This window comes from Mesoplodon mirus (assembly GCF_964341445.2).
Source record: "Mesoplodon mirus genome assembly, chromosome: 1".
Classification (NCBI taxonomy): domain Eukaryota; kingdom Metazoa; phylum Chordata; class Mammalia; order Artiodactyla; family Ziphiidae; genus Mesoplodon; species Mesoplodon mirus.
Window position 1 is genome coordinate 202,551,355 of NC_138976.1, and position 17,662 is coordinate 202,569,016.

Genomic DNA, 17,662 nt, shown 5'->3' on the forward strand with positions numbered 1-17,662 from the left:
TGATAGGTTTTACTCAATCTCACGGTAAGCTTAATATTCTCTTTTCGTATTGTGTGCAATATTGCGGTGTGGGGGGGAATACATATTACTTTTAGAAATCATAACCAAATCGGGTATATAGAATGGATTGAAATGGGAATTAAATGATCTGGTTAAAAGTATTCTAGCAAGACCTAGTAACTGGAAAGAAAATATTTTTAATAAAAACGATTATTTTGTAGTTTCATTTTCATTGCTAAAGCATATATTTCACATTATTATGTTCAAAAAGCTAAAATTTCCATTATTCTTTCTTTCACCTTCCACACTTGAGAAACTTATTTTTCTGTACCAGCGAGTGTCCTACTTTATAATAGTAACGCAAGTGCAATCCTAATAGCATTTATGCTATCATAAAAATTGGCCTTCTACTCTCACCTCTCTTAAAAATTATACTCTTAGATTAATAGATTACCTTCGCATGCTAGATATTTAATAGTCTCCCACCAAAGTTATATATAATTGTGCACCAGTAATTGTGCACTTTAGTCATAAAAGCTTTGGTTCCACCAGTGTTATATGATGTCACTTTCTCTACAGAAACTTTTATTTGCAAAAATAGGTCTACAGGATTCACGTCAGAATCATATTTAGAAAATTCCTCAGTCTACAATTTTCTGTAGTCTAGCACTTTTCTGGAAAGACATCTAACAAAGCAATTTTTACCTAATATACTGATGCTGGTTAATTGTTTCTTTTGTTTTTAATGCTCTTTAAGATAGCTTTCTAATTATGGTACATATTTTCACATTTACTAATGTTGAGGTACTCTGTAGCACATAACAGAGTTTATTATAGTGGTTCACTTCTTGGAAGACAATTGTGCTATTTTGTGAGGAGTTTATGTTTAGGATAATGGCTTTAGTTTGCAAAGCCCATTCATGTGAATTATTCATGTCAACACATGTTTAATGTGTACTTACTATGTTCCATATACAAGGTTATGTACTAGAGATAAAAGGAAAAGGAGGAAGAGAGAAGGACTGGCCCAAGGAGGAGGAGAAAGCATGATCTAAGACTCAGGACTTAGTAAAGGACATTGATCCATTACAGATTTTTTTTAACTTTTACTGTTTACAACTATTTAAACTTAATAAAACAGCACATAATCACTAGTATATCCAAAACACAGAGTCAAGATGTGATTTTTCCCTATTTGATTGGTACCTTGTTTTAGAATAAAATATTAGTGATACACATGAGAGCTCTCAAAGTCCATGGCATTTTCCTTGCTGCTTAGTTACACACTGTCTAAAGTTTGACTATACTCTAGCATCCATATTTTTGTAAATCAAGAATTTGTTTATAGTTAGAAATCCTATTCTACTCTTTTATATTTTGAACTTGCATAAATAATATATTTCCTTTTGTAACTTGCATTTTTCATTCAATGTTATGTTTTTCCCCTCAACAGATTTGGAGTTTATCTATTCTAATTCTAGATTTTTAGTAATTAAAGGTCGAACATTCCTACTTGAGTGATCACAGTCTTATATTTAATAGCTCTAACCCTTACAGAAAACAAAATTGATGAGTTTCAAAGCATTGGTTCTGATGGTATTTTATATCATCTCCATGTAATTATCGTCTCTATTTTAATTGTACTTATTTATTATTATTATTATTTTTAGTTTCTAATTTCTTTTTTTAAATATTTATATTGGAGTATAATTGCTTTACAATGGTGTGTTAATTTCTGCTTTATAACAAAGTGAATCAGTTATACATATACATATTTTCCTATATCTCTTCCCTCTTGCATCTCCCTCCCTCCCACCCTCCCTATCCCACCCCTCTAGGTGGTCACAAACCACCTAGCTGATCTCCCTGTGTATGCGGCTACTTCCCACTAGCTATCTATGTTACATTTGGTAGTGTATATATGTCCATGCCACTCTCTCACTTTGTCACAGCTTACCCTTCCCCCTCCCCATATCCTCAAGTCCATGCTCTAGTAGGTCTGTGTCTTTATTCCCATCTTACCACTAGGTTCTTCATGACCTTTCTTTTTTTCTTAGATTCCATATATATGTGTTAGCATACGGTATTTGTTTTTCTCTTTCTGACTTACTTCACTCTGTATGACAGACTCTAGGTCCATCCACCTCACTACAAATAACTCAATTTCGTTTCTTTTTATGGCTGAGTAATATTCCATTGAATTGCACTTTATTTTTGACTTGGCCCCCAAATTAGTCACACAATTACACAGTGCTTAACAGTTAAACTTCTTGGATTTATCTACCTGTATATCACTTTCTTTGCTCAGTTTGTTCTTTAATCCCACTTCTTCATGGTGAGTTTAATTCCCTTCAGTAAGAAACCTATTCCTTGGAAGTTTTAGTATTGAAGATCTATAGGTAGAAATTTCTGTCTTTGTCTGAAAATGTCATCTCTTTCATTTTTTAATATGGTTAGTTAAATGTTCTATTCTAGGTTAAGAGTGATTTTTCCATTAGTACTTTAAGGATAGTGCTTTCAGTTATCTTCTGGCATCTATTGTTACTGATGAGAAGATTGCTACTTGTCTACTTGCTCTTTTTTTTTTTTTTTTTTTCTTTTTGTGGTATGCGGGCCTCTCAGTGTTGTGGCCTCTCCTGTTGCGGAGCACAGGTTCCGGATGCGCAGGCCCAGCGGCCATGGCTCACGGGCCCAGCCGCTCCGCGGCATATGGGACCCTCCCAGACCGGGGCACGAACCCGTATCCCCTGCATCGGCAGGCGGACTCTCAACCACTGCGCCACCAGGGAGGCCCTACTTGCTCTTTTTATTTGATATTCTTTCTTTCTTCCAAGTTGCTTTGTAGACTTTCCTCTTTGCCATTATGTGATGTGGTTTACCAGCTGTTTTTTAGCCTTGGTTCCCCAGAAAGCAGAGCCTCAGGCCAAGAGTTTATGTGCTATTATTTAATTAGAGAGTACAATGCAAGTGAACCGGATTGCAGGGCAAAAGCAGTGAAGCAGGGAAGGATGGCGATTCAATATGAGAATGCATGATCAAGCTGGGATTTGACCTCTGGAAGTTCTGTAAACTGGATCTCAAAATTATGTGGAGGGAATGTGAAGAAAGGAGAAAGAATTCATCCACGGGTTTAGCCTGTGGGAGAACTGAAAGGGTTGCTTTAGGAATATTCTCACCTGCTGGAGTAAGGAGAGAGGTGGAGGATAGATTTGTTGGAATCATGAACACAGTGAGACACTGTCAGATTGTATATATAAGTAGTCTGCCAGTGTTGCACATTCTTTTAATGTGGAACAAAAGAAGGATCAGGCTGAGGTGAGGTATACGATACAGGATATAATCATATATTTGTTTTCATTTCTTTTACTGGTGACTCCATGCACTTCTTTTATCTGAGGGTTTATTTCTAACTTAATCTCTGAGAAGTACTATTTCTTCAAATACTTGTTAAATTCACTCTAATCTCACCTTCTAAAAATATTATTAGATGAATGTGGGTCTTCCGTTTTATCCTTTATTCCTTTATCATTCACATTTTCATTTAACCTCATAATTTTTTCTGGCTTATTTTCAACTTATAAAATTCAAATTCAGTTTTATCAAATATGTTATTTAAACTTTCTATGGAGTTTTGAACTCCAATGAACATACTTTTTCTGCCTTTTTCTGCATCAATTGAGATGATCATGTGGTTTTTCTGTCCTTCATTCTGTTAATGTGGTGTATCACATTGATTGATTTTTGTGTGTTGAACCATTTTACACATAAGTCCCACTTGGCCATGATGTATAACCCTTTTAATATGGTGTTCAGTTCATTTTTCTAGTTGGAGTATAGCTTATCTTTGAAGGTTCCAGCTTATCCTTGATCTCCTAACTTCAGATCATCTCTCATTCCTGACCACCAGCCCTACTGACTTCAGGACTGGCACCAAGAGGCAGGGGCAGTGGATTTACATAGACGGCTTAACAAAGCCCCACTATCATGTAAGGTTTAATCTCTATAATAAAGTCCTTCTAGTGGTTCTACTTGTCCAACCATACCTTAATATAGAGTTTATGGAATGTCATTTGATATTGTGATGAAGGAAAAAGGGAGAAAGCCAAGGTATAAAGTATAGGAACAGAAAGAAAAATAACACAAAGGGAAATATATTGAATTTAGGATGATGCACGGAACATAAATATGCTGTAAAAATCTAAAAACTGGATGAAATTGATTATTTCCTAGTAAAATATATACCACCAGAATTGATTCCAGAAGAGTGTGAAAAACAAAAGAGAACCCTTAGAAGACCTTCATTGCTACTTTTGGTGAATTTGTCCACACTTCCATCTGGTTTGGCTTGGAGATCCCACCTCCATATTCTCGTGCTGGGCATGTGACCAAGACCTGGCCAGTTAGAATTCCCTGAACTTGAGGTTTTAACAGAAATCCCAAGCTGAGTCAGTCTTTTGTATAAAGGCTGTCTCTTTGCCTGGGTTCAGTAAATTGGTAATATACAAAAATAGAGTTGCGTTTGGTCATTTTTCTTGCCAGCCCTTGGAGAAAGGTTTCCCCAAAATAATACAAAACAAAACAAACAAAACAAACTGCAGAGGGAAGAATATCCAAGTCAGAGAAACATTTTCTATTTATATCCTTTGGGCCCCCACACTTACCTGTGTCTGAAAGTATCAGCACTTTCAAAATTTGTTGTATTGTGAGTCAATAAATTCCTTTCTAGCCTTTAAACTAATTTGTAAGTGTTCTCTAAAATTACAACTTAAAATTAATACAATGACCTTGGCAGCAATTGCATAAGATTTCAAGAAGCTAATTTTCTTGCAAAAATGAAGTTATGGGTATATACTCTTTCAAGTCCAAATACTCTGAAACCCTTTCCCTCTTGCTGAATTTTTAAATTCCTTTATATTGGATTTCAAAATACAAAAGAAAATCGGCTCTGCTTCAAGATGTTTGTGAATGTAAGCATACGTAGCCATTATCTTTGCCTCTCAAGAACCTATCATAATAATGGTGAAATCTGAAAGAAAGGGAAGCCCACTACTAAAATATGCAAGGAGGGGGCTTCAGCTTCTGAGATATATATGTGCCCAGCAGAACTCCTGAGTAACTCAGGATGGCAAGAGGGAGACATAGATTGAAATTCTATGCGGGGCAGAGTTACCTCACCTACACCTTTTTCTCCAAACAAAAAGCCTGACAGAAAATCATTTAGCCACCCTCTTACCAATTCTTTCTTTTAAAAAGGAGCCTTTTAAAAAAGATATGAAAAGACTGTTTCCAGGTGATCTATAAAGGTCAGTGTGTTTGTTACAGTTCCTGCCAAAGACTTATTCTTTCAACATTTGTATGTGTTTAGAATAGTGGCAGGTCTCCATCTGCTCATGGTAAAACTAAGCCTTTCAGGTTCTTTCCAAGTCCATGAATTATTTATATTTCTCCCAGGACTTATTTTGCTATTTTTAATATTTATCTTATTCTCTCTTATGTCATGCCTATCTCAAATATCTCAACAAATATTTATGGAACATCGACTTTGGGCAAGGCAGTATTTTTTGGGTGCTATGACTAGTGTAGTGAAAATTACAAAACCCTTGCTTTCCTAGGAGTTTACATTCTTCTTAACATCTAGAGATATTTTGTTTTCTCTTCATATTTACGAATGAAGACCATGAGCTCTGTGTTTATGATTATCTTTACACCTCTCATTTTTCTGTCTTGATTATCTTTGCTAGCTTCATTATGTCTGTCTTCTTTATAATTGCTCCTGTTCCAAAGGATTCCATCCATCTCCCTCCACTACTACCATGGAACATACTTTCACAGGCAATACCTCATACTTCTTTGACTTCAGTCTGGCATCTTTATCCTAATTTTAGAAGCATACTTGATATTCCGTGATAGCTAGATGAACATTGCCACTAAAATATCACTCTGTCATCTCAAATCTCAGAGATTCCAGCTGAATTGTCATCTATTCCTCTAGTATGACAAACAAGTTATATTGCATTTCTTATATCAGTGGAACTTCTCACCATCTACTCAGTCACCTAAACCAGAAACTTAAGGTCATCTTTAAATTATCCAAGCAGCCACCAAATTTTATTGTGCTTCTTTAATACTACTTGAATCTATATGCATCCATATCTCAACTGTCTCACCATTATATCAGGACTTTATACTTTTCTCTTCCAGTTAATGCCATAACTCCGTAAGTGGGACAATCTAAATTTTGACAAACTGTTCATATCCCTGCTAGTATGAACATTCTAAAAATTGAAAAATTTTATTCCTATTAGAAAAATCGTGTTGACTGTGCATTGCTTAGAAGATCTAGTTCAACTCTTCAGCCTGATACACAATACCACTTGTTGCCTCTTTGGCCTCATCTCTCCATTTCTTGCTAATGTACTTACATCTCTTCCTCTTCTACCCCAGAGCATGATGATTCATACTTACTGTTTACTGAGCCCTAAATTTTCAATGCATCTTTACTGTTGCATGCAGTGTTTATTTTGCTTAGAATAAAATTAATGACTTCATTTCATTGGCTAATTGCTACTAGTCCTGTAAGATACAACTCAGATATAACCCAACTTTAAGGAGGTTTGAATTATTAGTGTAGATTTCTCCTCCTAGATCATTCCATTTTATCCTATATCTGAATCTGTGTCAGGGCATCCCTGACATAGAGTGTTACTGTATGTTTATTCATCTGCCTTCTTTAAAATGTAATACATTTCTTCATGATAAGTGCTGTACTTTGTAACTATAACCCTAGCACCCAGCATCGGGCATGGCACATTCTTGGTCAGCGTTGAATGCCTGAAATAGTGATTTAGAAAAGGGTTGGCAGATATTATAACTTAATAGGCAAGAAACCCTATACAAATATGTTAAGTAAGTGAGAGAGATCTAGGTTGAAATACATCAAATCCAGGATGGTAGGTAACAGTATTAAAATAGGTTTTCTTTGGAGAATAAAGGGTGAAAAATAAGTCTGGGATGCTCACAGTGGCCAAAAATTCTGAAGCAGTGTGTGTGTGTGAGTGTGTGTGTGTGTGTGTATGCCAGTAACTGTTCTAGTTTTTAGAAATGTAGTAGTAATTTAAAAAAAAAGAAAGGTCTTTTGGAGCTTCTATTTTGGGATAGGAATGGGGAAGAAAACAAGCACAAGATAAATAAAAAATGTTTTAGATAGTCACAAGTGATACTAAAGAAAAAAAAATATACTTCCAGAATAGAAGATGACAAGGCCAGGGGTGGTAGATAACTGTGTTGTGACTAGTGATGTGAGAATGGAGAACCCAGAGCCCAGAGTTGGCTTATAATTAGTGTCTGTCCTCTACGAATGGTGGATGAGAGAAAAAGGATTTTCCCCAACATGCTTTTCCAAATCTCCACATTTTTGCAGTGATGTTAAAGATGCTGGCTTGATGATTAACAATGGAGAGTTTTGAATATCACACAAAGGAGAGCCTCTTATTTCATAGTGAAAAAGCCTGAGTTAAGATGGTAACGAATTTTCAAATCTTAAAAGAAGTCACAGAAAAGAAATGCAGTTCAGATTTCCATTCGAAATTCTCATACCAGGAAACTTCTCATTGAAGGGGGTATACATTCACCTCTCAAATAATGAAAAGACACGAAATGTTTGGTTAATCGTAGTAAAGAAGATACTGAAGATCTCAAAGTATTGCATATGGATAACAAGTAATATTACTTAACAGAAACGTCACATTTCTTTGTGAACTTTCCAGTACATGCAGTGTTTTGATGTTCATGTTGTTCGATGCTCAGGCTTGTTTGCATTTACAAAAGAATCTTTCTACTTAATTCTTCATTGAATATTGAGAGCAAAACTTATTTTCATGGTTAGCCAAAAAAGATAGACTTTATATTGCTATCAAAAACTTATCCACAGGCTATAACTACTTTCAAAAAGAATTTGTGGGCCTCCCTGGTGGCGCAGTGGTTGGGAGTCCGCCTGCCGATGCAGGGGATACGGGTTCGTGCCCCGGTCTGGGAGGATCCCATATGCCGCGGAGCGGCTGGGCCCGTGAGCCATGGCCGCTGGGCCTGTGCGTCCGGAGCCTGTGCTCCGCAACGGGAGAGGCCACAACAGTGAGAGGCCCGCGTACAGCAAAAAAAAAAAAAAAAAAAAAAAAAAAAAAAGAATTTGTTATTCAGACAAGGGTTTTTTTTGGAATTAGGCCAAAATAAACAAATGTTTTAAAAACTACCAAGAAAATACAGAGAAAATTCTTAAATGGAAATATTTATGCTCACAACCACAGTGATGCTGTGTATTTAAACTGATATACTGTAATGTAAAAAACGTATCAGGTTGAGCTCAGAAGATTCAGGTACAAATCTTCTCCATTTCTGATTTGTCAGGGCAGACAGAGAGGAATATGATTTGGAAGAGCAATATAATAGTCAGCAATCGCTTTGAGAGCAAAATAAGTGGCTCTATAGTTTCAAAGTCAGAGTGTTAAATTGGGTTTATGATATAAGCAGCATACACTGGTAGAATGAGATAGGGTGATGTGAAGTAAAGTTAGAGCGATACGATATTGGTGGTTGTTAAAACAGGAAGGATTCTGTTTTCTAGCAGCTTAAGTAGCAGGAATTAGGGATGCCATTTTTGGGAAAAATGGTAGAATATAATATTATAGTGGGCCTAGAACCAAGACATTAAGCCATTTACTTGTCTAGGACTCATTATAATCATTTTCTAGGTACAGGATGGATCCTAGATGAGAAGTTGTATTAGTTGTCTGTTGCTGCATAAGAAATTAGTACAGATGTAATGGCTTAAAACAGCATCCCTTTATTAGCTCACAGTTCTACAGGTTGGGATACTGGCATGGAGTGACTAGGTTCTGTGTTCAAGGTCTTAAAGGTCTGAAATCAGAATTTTTAAACCCTTGTCAGATAATTCTAACATCTAATTCATCTCTGTTGGCATCATCTGTCACATCTTATTCAAGCTGTCATGTATCTGGTTCGTGGTATAAGTAGTGATATTTTATTGTCTTTTGGACATTTTGGCTATTATGTTAGGATACTTTGGTCCCTATTTAAAGTGTTTTGTTTTTTTTTTTTTTAATTTTTAGCAGGCATTCACTCTTTATAGGTTTGGCACACATTTCCTGTACTTTTATTGATGGTGGTTCCATGATCACCTAATTTTCTGACCCTTTGTGGTACTCTTTTGGTCTGTTTCTCTTGTGCAGGTGGGGTTACCTCTGGTCCCTTCTCATGCTGCTTATGGGGTCTGAAGTAGCTTCCCCAGGATACGGCACTTGGTGCTTCTGGTGAGGGAAGGGAATCTCTGGAACACGTGATGAAGAGTCCTTCCTGGGCCAGGCACTTGTGACAGGGTCTCCCTGGACTGTAAGGAGTGGAGGGTGCTTACCAGGTTGAGAGCTTTCTGTGGAGGGATCTCCGTTGCCGGTACCAGCAAGTTGCCTGATGTTTCTGGGGAGGGGAGAGGAGTCTCAGGCCCATCTGAGGAGAGCATTGTCCAGGTGGGAGCTTTTTGTGGTAGGAGCACTTTTGCTGGGACCCTTAGCCACTGATGTGTCTGGGTGGTGAAGGGGGATCTCAGGCCCAGTGGGGAAGGAAAGCACTTTCCCTGGTCACTTAGTGTCATCAGGGCTTCCAATTGTTCGTCGTTGCAGGTTCTGCAAGGCTCGCCTGGTGTTTGGGGGATTCCCATTTGATGTGATGGAGGAAGAGCCTCTTTGAGCCACTTCCTGTTACTAAGTTGGGAGTTAGGAAATGCTGGGCCTGGATCACATTTTTTTGTTGGTAGAGGGTCATAAGGTGCCCTGCCATGAGGCTGTTCATCCATTCTGAGGGTCCCTAGGCAATTCACCTTCTCTAGACCTTTCAGAGATCTCCTTTGGTTGTCTCATATTATTTCCAGGATATATAGTTGTGCGTATAAAGGGGGAGCAGGGAGAGGGAAGTATAAACCATCTTATCTGGATTAGAAGTCCTCTCTGTGCCTTTTAAGTGCTCACCTGATTAGGTCAGGCTCACTCTGGATAATTTCCCAATCAACTGTGCTATATATCATAATCTAATAATGGGAATGATATTCCATCACATTCACAGGTCTCATACTCAAGGGGAGGGGCTCCTACAAAGATCATTGGGCATCATCTTAGAATTCTGTCGACCAAAGAAGGTGCATGTGAATGTACTGAAGCATTAATTAAGCAATTATCATCCTTTGGAAGGTTTTAATCTGTTAGGATAGTATGAAAGCCAAGTACTGTTATAATTATTCTACTCACTTTAAATGAAGTATATCTGACATCAAAAATACTTCCTAAAAATCAGACTATTCAAACAACTTTCAGAAGTTAATGTAAATTTCAGAGGTTTGAGCCAAGCCTTCATTTCTGGCCATGCAGATATCCTCTGTGTGAAAAATATGCTACCTCAAAGATGTTTTCAAAAACTTCACCACCACTCCCCATTTATATTTTGTAGTTATGTGCAAATACTGTGGCTGCCAGCAATTCACATAGAAAAGAAAGGTCAGTGATGTTTCTGACTTTAACTTTTTAGAGAAGGTGTATACTTAACACTGCCTACATTTGTATAGGTTGCACATTGCACAAAATTTCTGATTATTGCTTTAGGTTATAATACAATGTACTCTCACCTATACCAGGATTGAAAAATTTAAGCAAAATTTTTTGGACTGGCCAATACAACCCCCCAAAAATAGTCTTCAGGCTGAATTAGGAGAAAAGTCCTTCACTATGTTTAGGTTGGGAGGAAGCATGACCTAAATTTTGATTTCAAATACTCGGGGTTTTGGGTGATGGTTTTACTGGGGACAATTAGAATTGAACTATGTAGACATGTTTCTTGAAGCCAAGTTTTACCTTTAAGGCTTTCATATTGCAGCTTGTGAGGCTCCAAGCAGCAATTGGCTACTTTGGGTCATTCACACAAGGATTCAGAGTCATATATAAACCATAAAACCCTTTATAAGAAATCAGAATCTGTTTTAAAAATTAATTATATGAACTAAACATATATAGAAAGAAATTGAAGCTTGAATATATTGAAGAAGCAAAAATTAAAGACATACCTATAACTGCCCTTTATCCTTAGTTGTTTACAATCACAGCAAATCAAAGTGTGACATGTTTAAGAGAAAGGTAATTAAGTTCTAAGGCTTTGTCATCTTATCACTTTTAAAAATACAAGATCTGAGTAAATGAAAGGAAAATAGAGAGGGTTGTTAAAGAGCTGAGTCATAGAGTGGAATAGAGAACAAGCGGAAGCGGAAGAGGCAAGAAAGCATACACAGGCTGGGTTTGAAGAGAGTTGGGAATGCTGGTTGTGGTAGATGGTCTCTGATTTGCTTACCGGATCTACTCGCCATCCTTCTTAACCCTGCTTCGTGATTCCAGGAGGCTGATCTTTATCAGCTTCATGGACCAGTCTGTGTCTTCAGGTTGGGTTTGGTTAATATGAACTACTGATAAGTGATTAGAAGTCAGGAGGAAAGAAGGCAAGGGTATTTATTTCCATGATCTGCCCCCTTCCAAACTTTAGGTTGGCAGTGGATGCCATTTTCTAAGGTTACATCTCTTGTTGGGTGGGCTTCTCCTATAACTCGAAGACATTCTGGGTTGCAGGAACTGCTATCTCTCTATGCCCCTTCAAACCTAGTGGTTATAATACTGGCTTCTCACAGCTGCTAGCCTCAGGCTACTTCATCATCTCTTGGTTTCCCCTCATTCTTTACACACTTTAGTCTCTTCATTAAATGCTATTCCATCACTCTTTTAAAGTGTGCCATCAGTTTTTAGCTAGAACTGACTGATACATTGGTAGTGGGGAATAGGAGAAATGTTAAGGTAGTGTTAGGGAGGTGGGATAAACTGCTGTGGAGAGAGATAGGAAGAGAAGGGTTTCAAAGCTTTTTATGGCATTCTAGGAATGTAACATGACTTCTTTATGTGAATGACTCTAATGTAGTCTTAAATGGCTTCTTAATTATTGATATTTGGTTGGGTTTCTGTTTCTTTGCATGCACAACCAGGATTGAACAGGGCTAAGAGATGTCTGGGATTTACATGACGAGATAATACTACTAGGATCTATCTAGATTCATTATATCATATTAAGACATTTCTCCCATGGAATCAGGAACATCCCAACCCAGTGCACATGCTAAGTTTCTATTGAAATTCAGTGAACTGCTGTGGTGTGAAATTAATTTTTATTGTCTGTCCCCTGCGTCGGCAAACCGACTCTCAAGCCCTGTGCCACCAGGGAAGCCCTGTAACACTTTATATAGCTGAGAATTCAGATCTCAATCAGGATTTTCACTCTCATTGGAATCCACTACTTGCCTACGACAAATCGGACACGTAGAGTTCTCAGACAGCCAGCGATCAATGCAGTGAATGTGATATTCATGGGAGCAAGGTAGTATGCGAAGCTTGCTGTTTTCTGTGTACTCTGTAAGGCAAATGCTACAGGCTTTTAGTGTATCATTTTCACCAAAAGATCTTACAGCCAAGCTGTCAATCTGTGCTTTGGTGAGTCCTGTAGTTTGCAGATTATGGGAGGACCCAGAGTCACTTTCATCAGATATTATTAGGCTAATTTGTATACCCCCTTGGCTGGTCCCTGATGATAAGTTTGTTTCTTCAATGCCTTCAAACAGCAGTGATCTAATTCCTGAATTTTCATCACTTGAGCTGGAACCAGAAATAGGACTAGAACTGGAACTAGACGTACAATTGGGGCTTGAATGCCAACTCAGTGTGGAACTTGAATGGGTATCATAGCTAGCATTTGAATCAGAACCAAATGTACCACTACTACTACCATTAGGTGACTCTAGCCATTCCATGTCTTGACTTGGAGGTGAGACACTATGCTCTAAATTACTGTCACTGTTCATAAGGTTATTTGAGTTACTAAATTCTGTCATTGTCTGTCTTAACGTGCTCTGAATTGGAACAGATGTTGTATCATTTAAGCTAGTATTTAACATTCTGCAAACGGGATTTCTAATGGTATTGACATAAGCTCTCACACCTGCCTGCTCAGAATGTGAATACATATGCCTCAGTCCTCGTTCACTTTCAGAAGTGACAGTGTTGTTTGGTGTCTCAGATGTTAACTGAGTTCTACTAGCTCTGCTGTCTCTCTGAGAATATGCTCCAGAATAAACTTGTCCTACTTCAAGATTGAAGGGTATGGTTGGATATATTTCCCTCATTCCCCAAGATTCACCACTGTTGGTTGTATCTGGAGAATTTTCTCCATGAACGGCATTCCTTGTTCTAGAAGTTTCAATAAGACCGCTATTTTGCAACTCAAATCCAGTCATTTGCTGTCTCAATATTTCTTGGTGCTCAGTTCTAGAAAATCTCGCATTCTCACTTAGCAGAGGCTGCTCAAAATTCTGAGAGGGTACACTATGATTAAGTCTTTGTACAATTTCCCTAAGTGAACGTGGAGGCGACCAACTTTCAATTCTTGCTCTGGTTCTCCGATACTCTGGGCTCCTACTTCTTGCTCTTCTCTGACTTGTGGTAGGTGGGAATTCCATTAATGTTTCAGTTGTATCTTGTTCAGACATAGATGGTCTTGTAAATATTGATTCAGATTGTGGACTTTCCACTTGCCTTTGGCTGTCTTCCATATTTTCTCTTCTGGGAAGTCTTGCAGATGCTACATATTCATTCTCTGGATTTGGACTCCCATTATCAAGGTTAGCATTTATTTCTAAACTGAATATGAACTGATCACTTTTAGGATTAATTTGGCTCTCTTCTCTCCAAGATTGGTTTTCTCTTTGTCCACTTGTCATATTTTCAGTTTGTCCAGAACAGTTAAGCCAGTCTATTAGAGAGTCACCACTAGACACGTCATCTGAAGAGTCTCCTCTGTCTGTTAACAAAAAAAAAATGGGGAGGATTCATAAAAGAACTACCAAAATTAGAACCATCATAAAATAGCACTCTGAAACTTTGTTTCAAAAACAAACAAAAAATGAGAACTTAAATACTCAGGTGTTTTCAACTGATTTCACATTTATAGAGTTAATATTTTGTAAACTGCACTGTGTGGATATATAAGTAAAGGTAGAAAAGTTTCGATTCCATCCAAAAAGAGTGAGCTAATCCTAGATAAACTTAGAGAATTTTTTAAAAAGGGAATCCGGAGGAAGTCTATGTTTCACTATTTCATCATATACACAGCCCTGTGTACCACTGTCAGAGGAATGTCAAGAGACTTTTTTTTCTGTCCACTGTCAAAACACTAATGCAATTAAACAAGGTAAACACCAGTTAAGGTACAATGCTAGTAGTTTAGTTCAATTTACATTATTGTCTAATTTTCATTAGTCTCCAACATGACTACTTGTAGGCTCTTCACTTATGTGCTTTTGATAATAGATAAGCTGTTTTAAAATATAAGGTTATTGCCCAAACATAAACAAGTTTTATAGGTTTAAAAGTGTTTGCATTTTGAATACTTCTTAATGTTACCAAGATTTTTAATTGACATTAAATTGAAGGTCAGATCAAATGAATAGACTGAACCTAGCATGGTACATATAAGACCATATTCAAGAGCCAAAGTATTATAGTATCCTCTTCATTAGACAGCAAAATCCTCTACTTCACACTGGGAGGGAGGACACCAGACCTGAGTTTCGAGCAGGGTTTATCAGCCTTAGCACTACTGACATTTTGGTGCTGGACAATTCTTTGTTTTGGGGAGCTATCCTGTGCATTGTGGGATCTTTGGCAGCATCCCTGGCCTCTGCCCACTAGATGCTAGTAACACCCATGCCTCCCCTGTGACAACCAAAAATATCTCTAGCCATTGTCAAATGTCCCCAGGTGTTGAAGAAAGCACAATTGTCCCCAGTGGAGAATATTTCTGTTTGCTTTTTTTACATGTGTATGTAGAAAAAATAATTCAGGAAGTAGGAGGGACTTTCAGTTGAGGTAGAAAACCAAGAAAAATACAAATAGGCTACTTTGCACTGTTTCCCAATTAAAACAACCCAGATGTGAATCAGGAAAACAAACAAACAGACCTTGACATGCTCACCAAAATTCAAGTAAATGCCAGTTCTTTTTATGAGAAGTTACTTACCAAATTAATGTAAGTCACTTCTGTATAATTTACTATTTACTATTATGAAGTTACTATTTCCTATTATGAAGTTCCTTATTCATCCCATCCTATTCCCTCCAAAAGCAGAATATACCTGTATTTTCATCTGAGTCTTGTGGGGCGTTTTCTTTAATTAGCTGAAGTCTTCTCAGCAACTCTTCTTCCGTACTTTCACCTGGAATGCCTAGAAGATTGTTGTCTCTCATAAGTTCGTAATCTTCTTCACTCAGATTATTTACGAACCTGGAGAAATCTTCTTCCCGAACCAATCAGTCCGTTTGACTTATGTGTTGGGCCGAAACTCCATCTCCTTCATCGTTGGAATCCGAGTTTTCCACCTTAATAAACAAGTGGAAAATTATCTGAAATTCACGACGTGGTGTTGAAATTCACCAATGGTCGTTTCGTTTTCTTCGCTTTGTACTTCCTGCCAGAGTGTCCGGTTCTGACTCAGTCGGATGACCCTCCACACAGATTCCTCCCTTCTCCCTTCCCGACTCAGTTCTGTGGCCCCTGGTGACGCAACAGTTGGGAGCCGCCTCTAGCCCAGAACTTGCTAGACGTTGCCTAGGCACCCATTATCTTCCCCGCTGTTACCGAGTAGGGACTGGATTCAGGTTAGGTTTCATTTCATTCAAAACCAGCCAATGTTACTGAGGGTTTATAGTGTACCAAGCACCGTGCTTCACCTCGTTTCACCCACAGGAGCCTATTCTCAGGTTTTCAGGCTCTGATATGCTCTATTTATTCGTTACATTCCATATGACTACCTTCTTCAAAATGCCATGCCAAAGTCAGCCTAGTTCAATGCAGCAATTCTCATTTTCAGGTGCCCAGGGACCTCCGCCTTTTCTCATGAATTTCTCAAATCCTAGACTCTCACTAAGAAAGCCCACAATTTTTGATAATTTACCAGGGCCCTGGCTGAGTCTCTTTAGTGTGTCCTCTCCCTTTTAACTGTTAATGGCTTCATCTTGCATTATATGGTCTTTTAGTCTTGTTTCAAACAAACAAGAAACACAAAAACTTTGGCAGGCTTTTCTGCTCAGCCAGGGAATTCCTTCTCCACAAAAGCATCAGGTTCATTTTTGTCCTCCTTTCTCATAAATATTATAAATAGTACTTAAGCAAAACTAGCCAGAACATCACAGGAACTTTTAGGACAGATACATAATAGTTACTTTGTCTGCCACAGTGAGTACTGACTTTGCTGATTTTGTCGCATGTATCACCTGAAAGGCTTGGTGAAAATAAAATAACGCTCATTTGCAATGCTATCTGGAGGAGACCTCTAATTCACTCTCAGTACACAGCTTAGAAGTTTAAGGAGCTGTGTAAATTCACAGTTGTTGTTTTGTTCACGGTCCACAGCAGGCTTTCTTGTTTGTTCTCAAGGAGATGGAAGGATGGTAACTTTACTGGTGTGACAGTGAAGAATCTAAGTCTATGTCCTGCTTTTGACATTTGTTCCATGCCTTGTTTAACTTAAGCTAGAAAAATCAATCTTTCCCCTCTGAATCAAATCTCAGCAAGACTTTGGATGAGAACAGAATCCCCTAGACTACCCTGCCTCCTTTATGGACTTCTGAGTGTATTTGTTATCTTTTACTGAAGTTATTCTTTTCACAGGGGAACTCTGTTGTAAACTTGTTTGCTGTGCCTCAATCAAAAGTAGCAGTATTATGAAAATTCAGCGTGATTTGTACTCTTGATGCAGGAAACCCTCACAATCGTTAGTGTTCTTGAGAGTGATTGATTCAGTTTAATTCAATTCAATCAATTCAAGTGTCAAGTATGTTTAGCGTTTTTTAAATGTCAGTCATATTATCGGATATTAAGATACAAAGATGAGTATATTTAAGAATCTGTTGTCATTAGAGTATAACAAACAATTGAGCTACACAGAGGTAAAATTACAGTTTTGAGGAGAAAGTGATTTGAGTGAGAGAGAAAATCGGTTTCACTGCATTTGGGTTTTAAAGGATGAATAGGAGTTTTCTAAGTGAATGAAAGGGGGAAATATTTTCAAAAGTGAGAACAGCAACTAATGACACTCATAAAACAACAAGGATAGTAGATTTTAATTACTAAAAAAAGACATTAGTTAAATTGGCCGAGCAAGGCCAAAAAATGGAGACCTTTATGACATGTTTAGAAGTTGGACTTTATCATTAGTGCAATGGAAAGATGTTGAAGTCTTTAGACAGTTGATGGTCAAATTTGCAATTTAGAAATAATATTGATAGTAGTGTTGAGGATGAATATGAAGGGCAACAGTTCAGATGGGAGGGTCAGAAATAGATAGCGGGCAGCCTAGGCTAGTGATGACAAGGATCTGAATCAGGGCCAAGGAATATGATTAAAATGAAGGACTTTAACAGATCTCTAGGCAGCAGAACGGATTAAACCTAGTAATATGTGGGAAAGAGGGAAAAGTGGGGAGGGGGAATATATGAGGGAAAGGCAGGGGTCAGGA

At 37.8% G+C, this 17,662-nt stretch overlaps 1 protein-coding gene across 1 annotated transcript; it reads right to left on the reverse strand.

Moving 5' to 3' along the window:
- Positions 1-7,488: 7,488 nt before the first annotated feature.
- LOC309807068 (E3 ubiquitin-protein ligase RLIM-like) lies at positions 7,489-14,752 on the reverse strand (the record flags this gene model as incomplete). The annotated part of the gene is made up of 3 exons (XM_082626270.1): positions 7,489-7,538; positions 13,090-13,782; positions 14,710-14,752. The coding sequence occupies 3 exons, from the start codon at positions 14,750-14,752 to the stop codon at positions 7,489-7,491; spliced, it is 786 nt and encodes a 261-aa protein (XP_082482396.1).
- Positions 14,753-17,662: the final 2,910 nt, after the last annotated feature.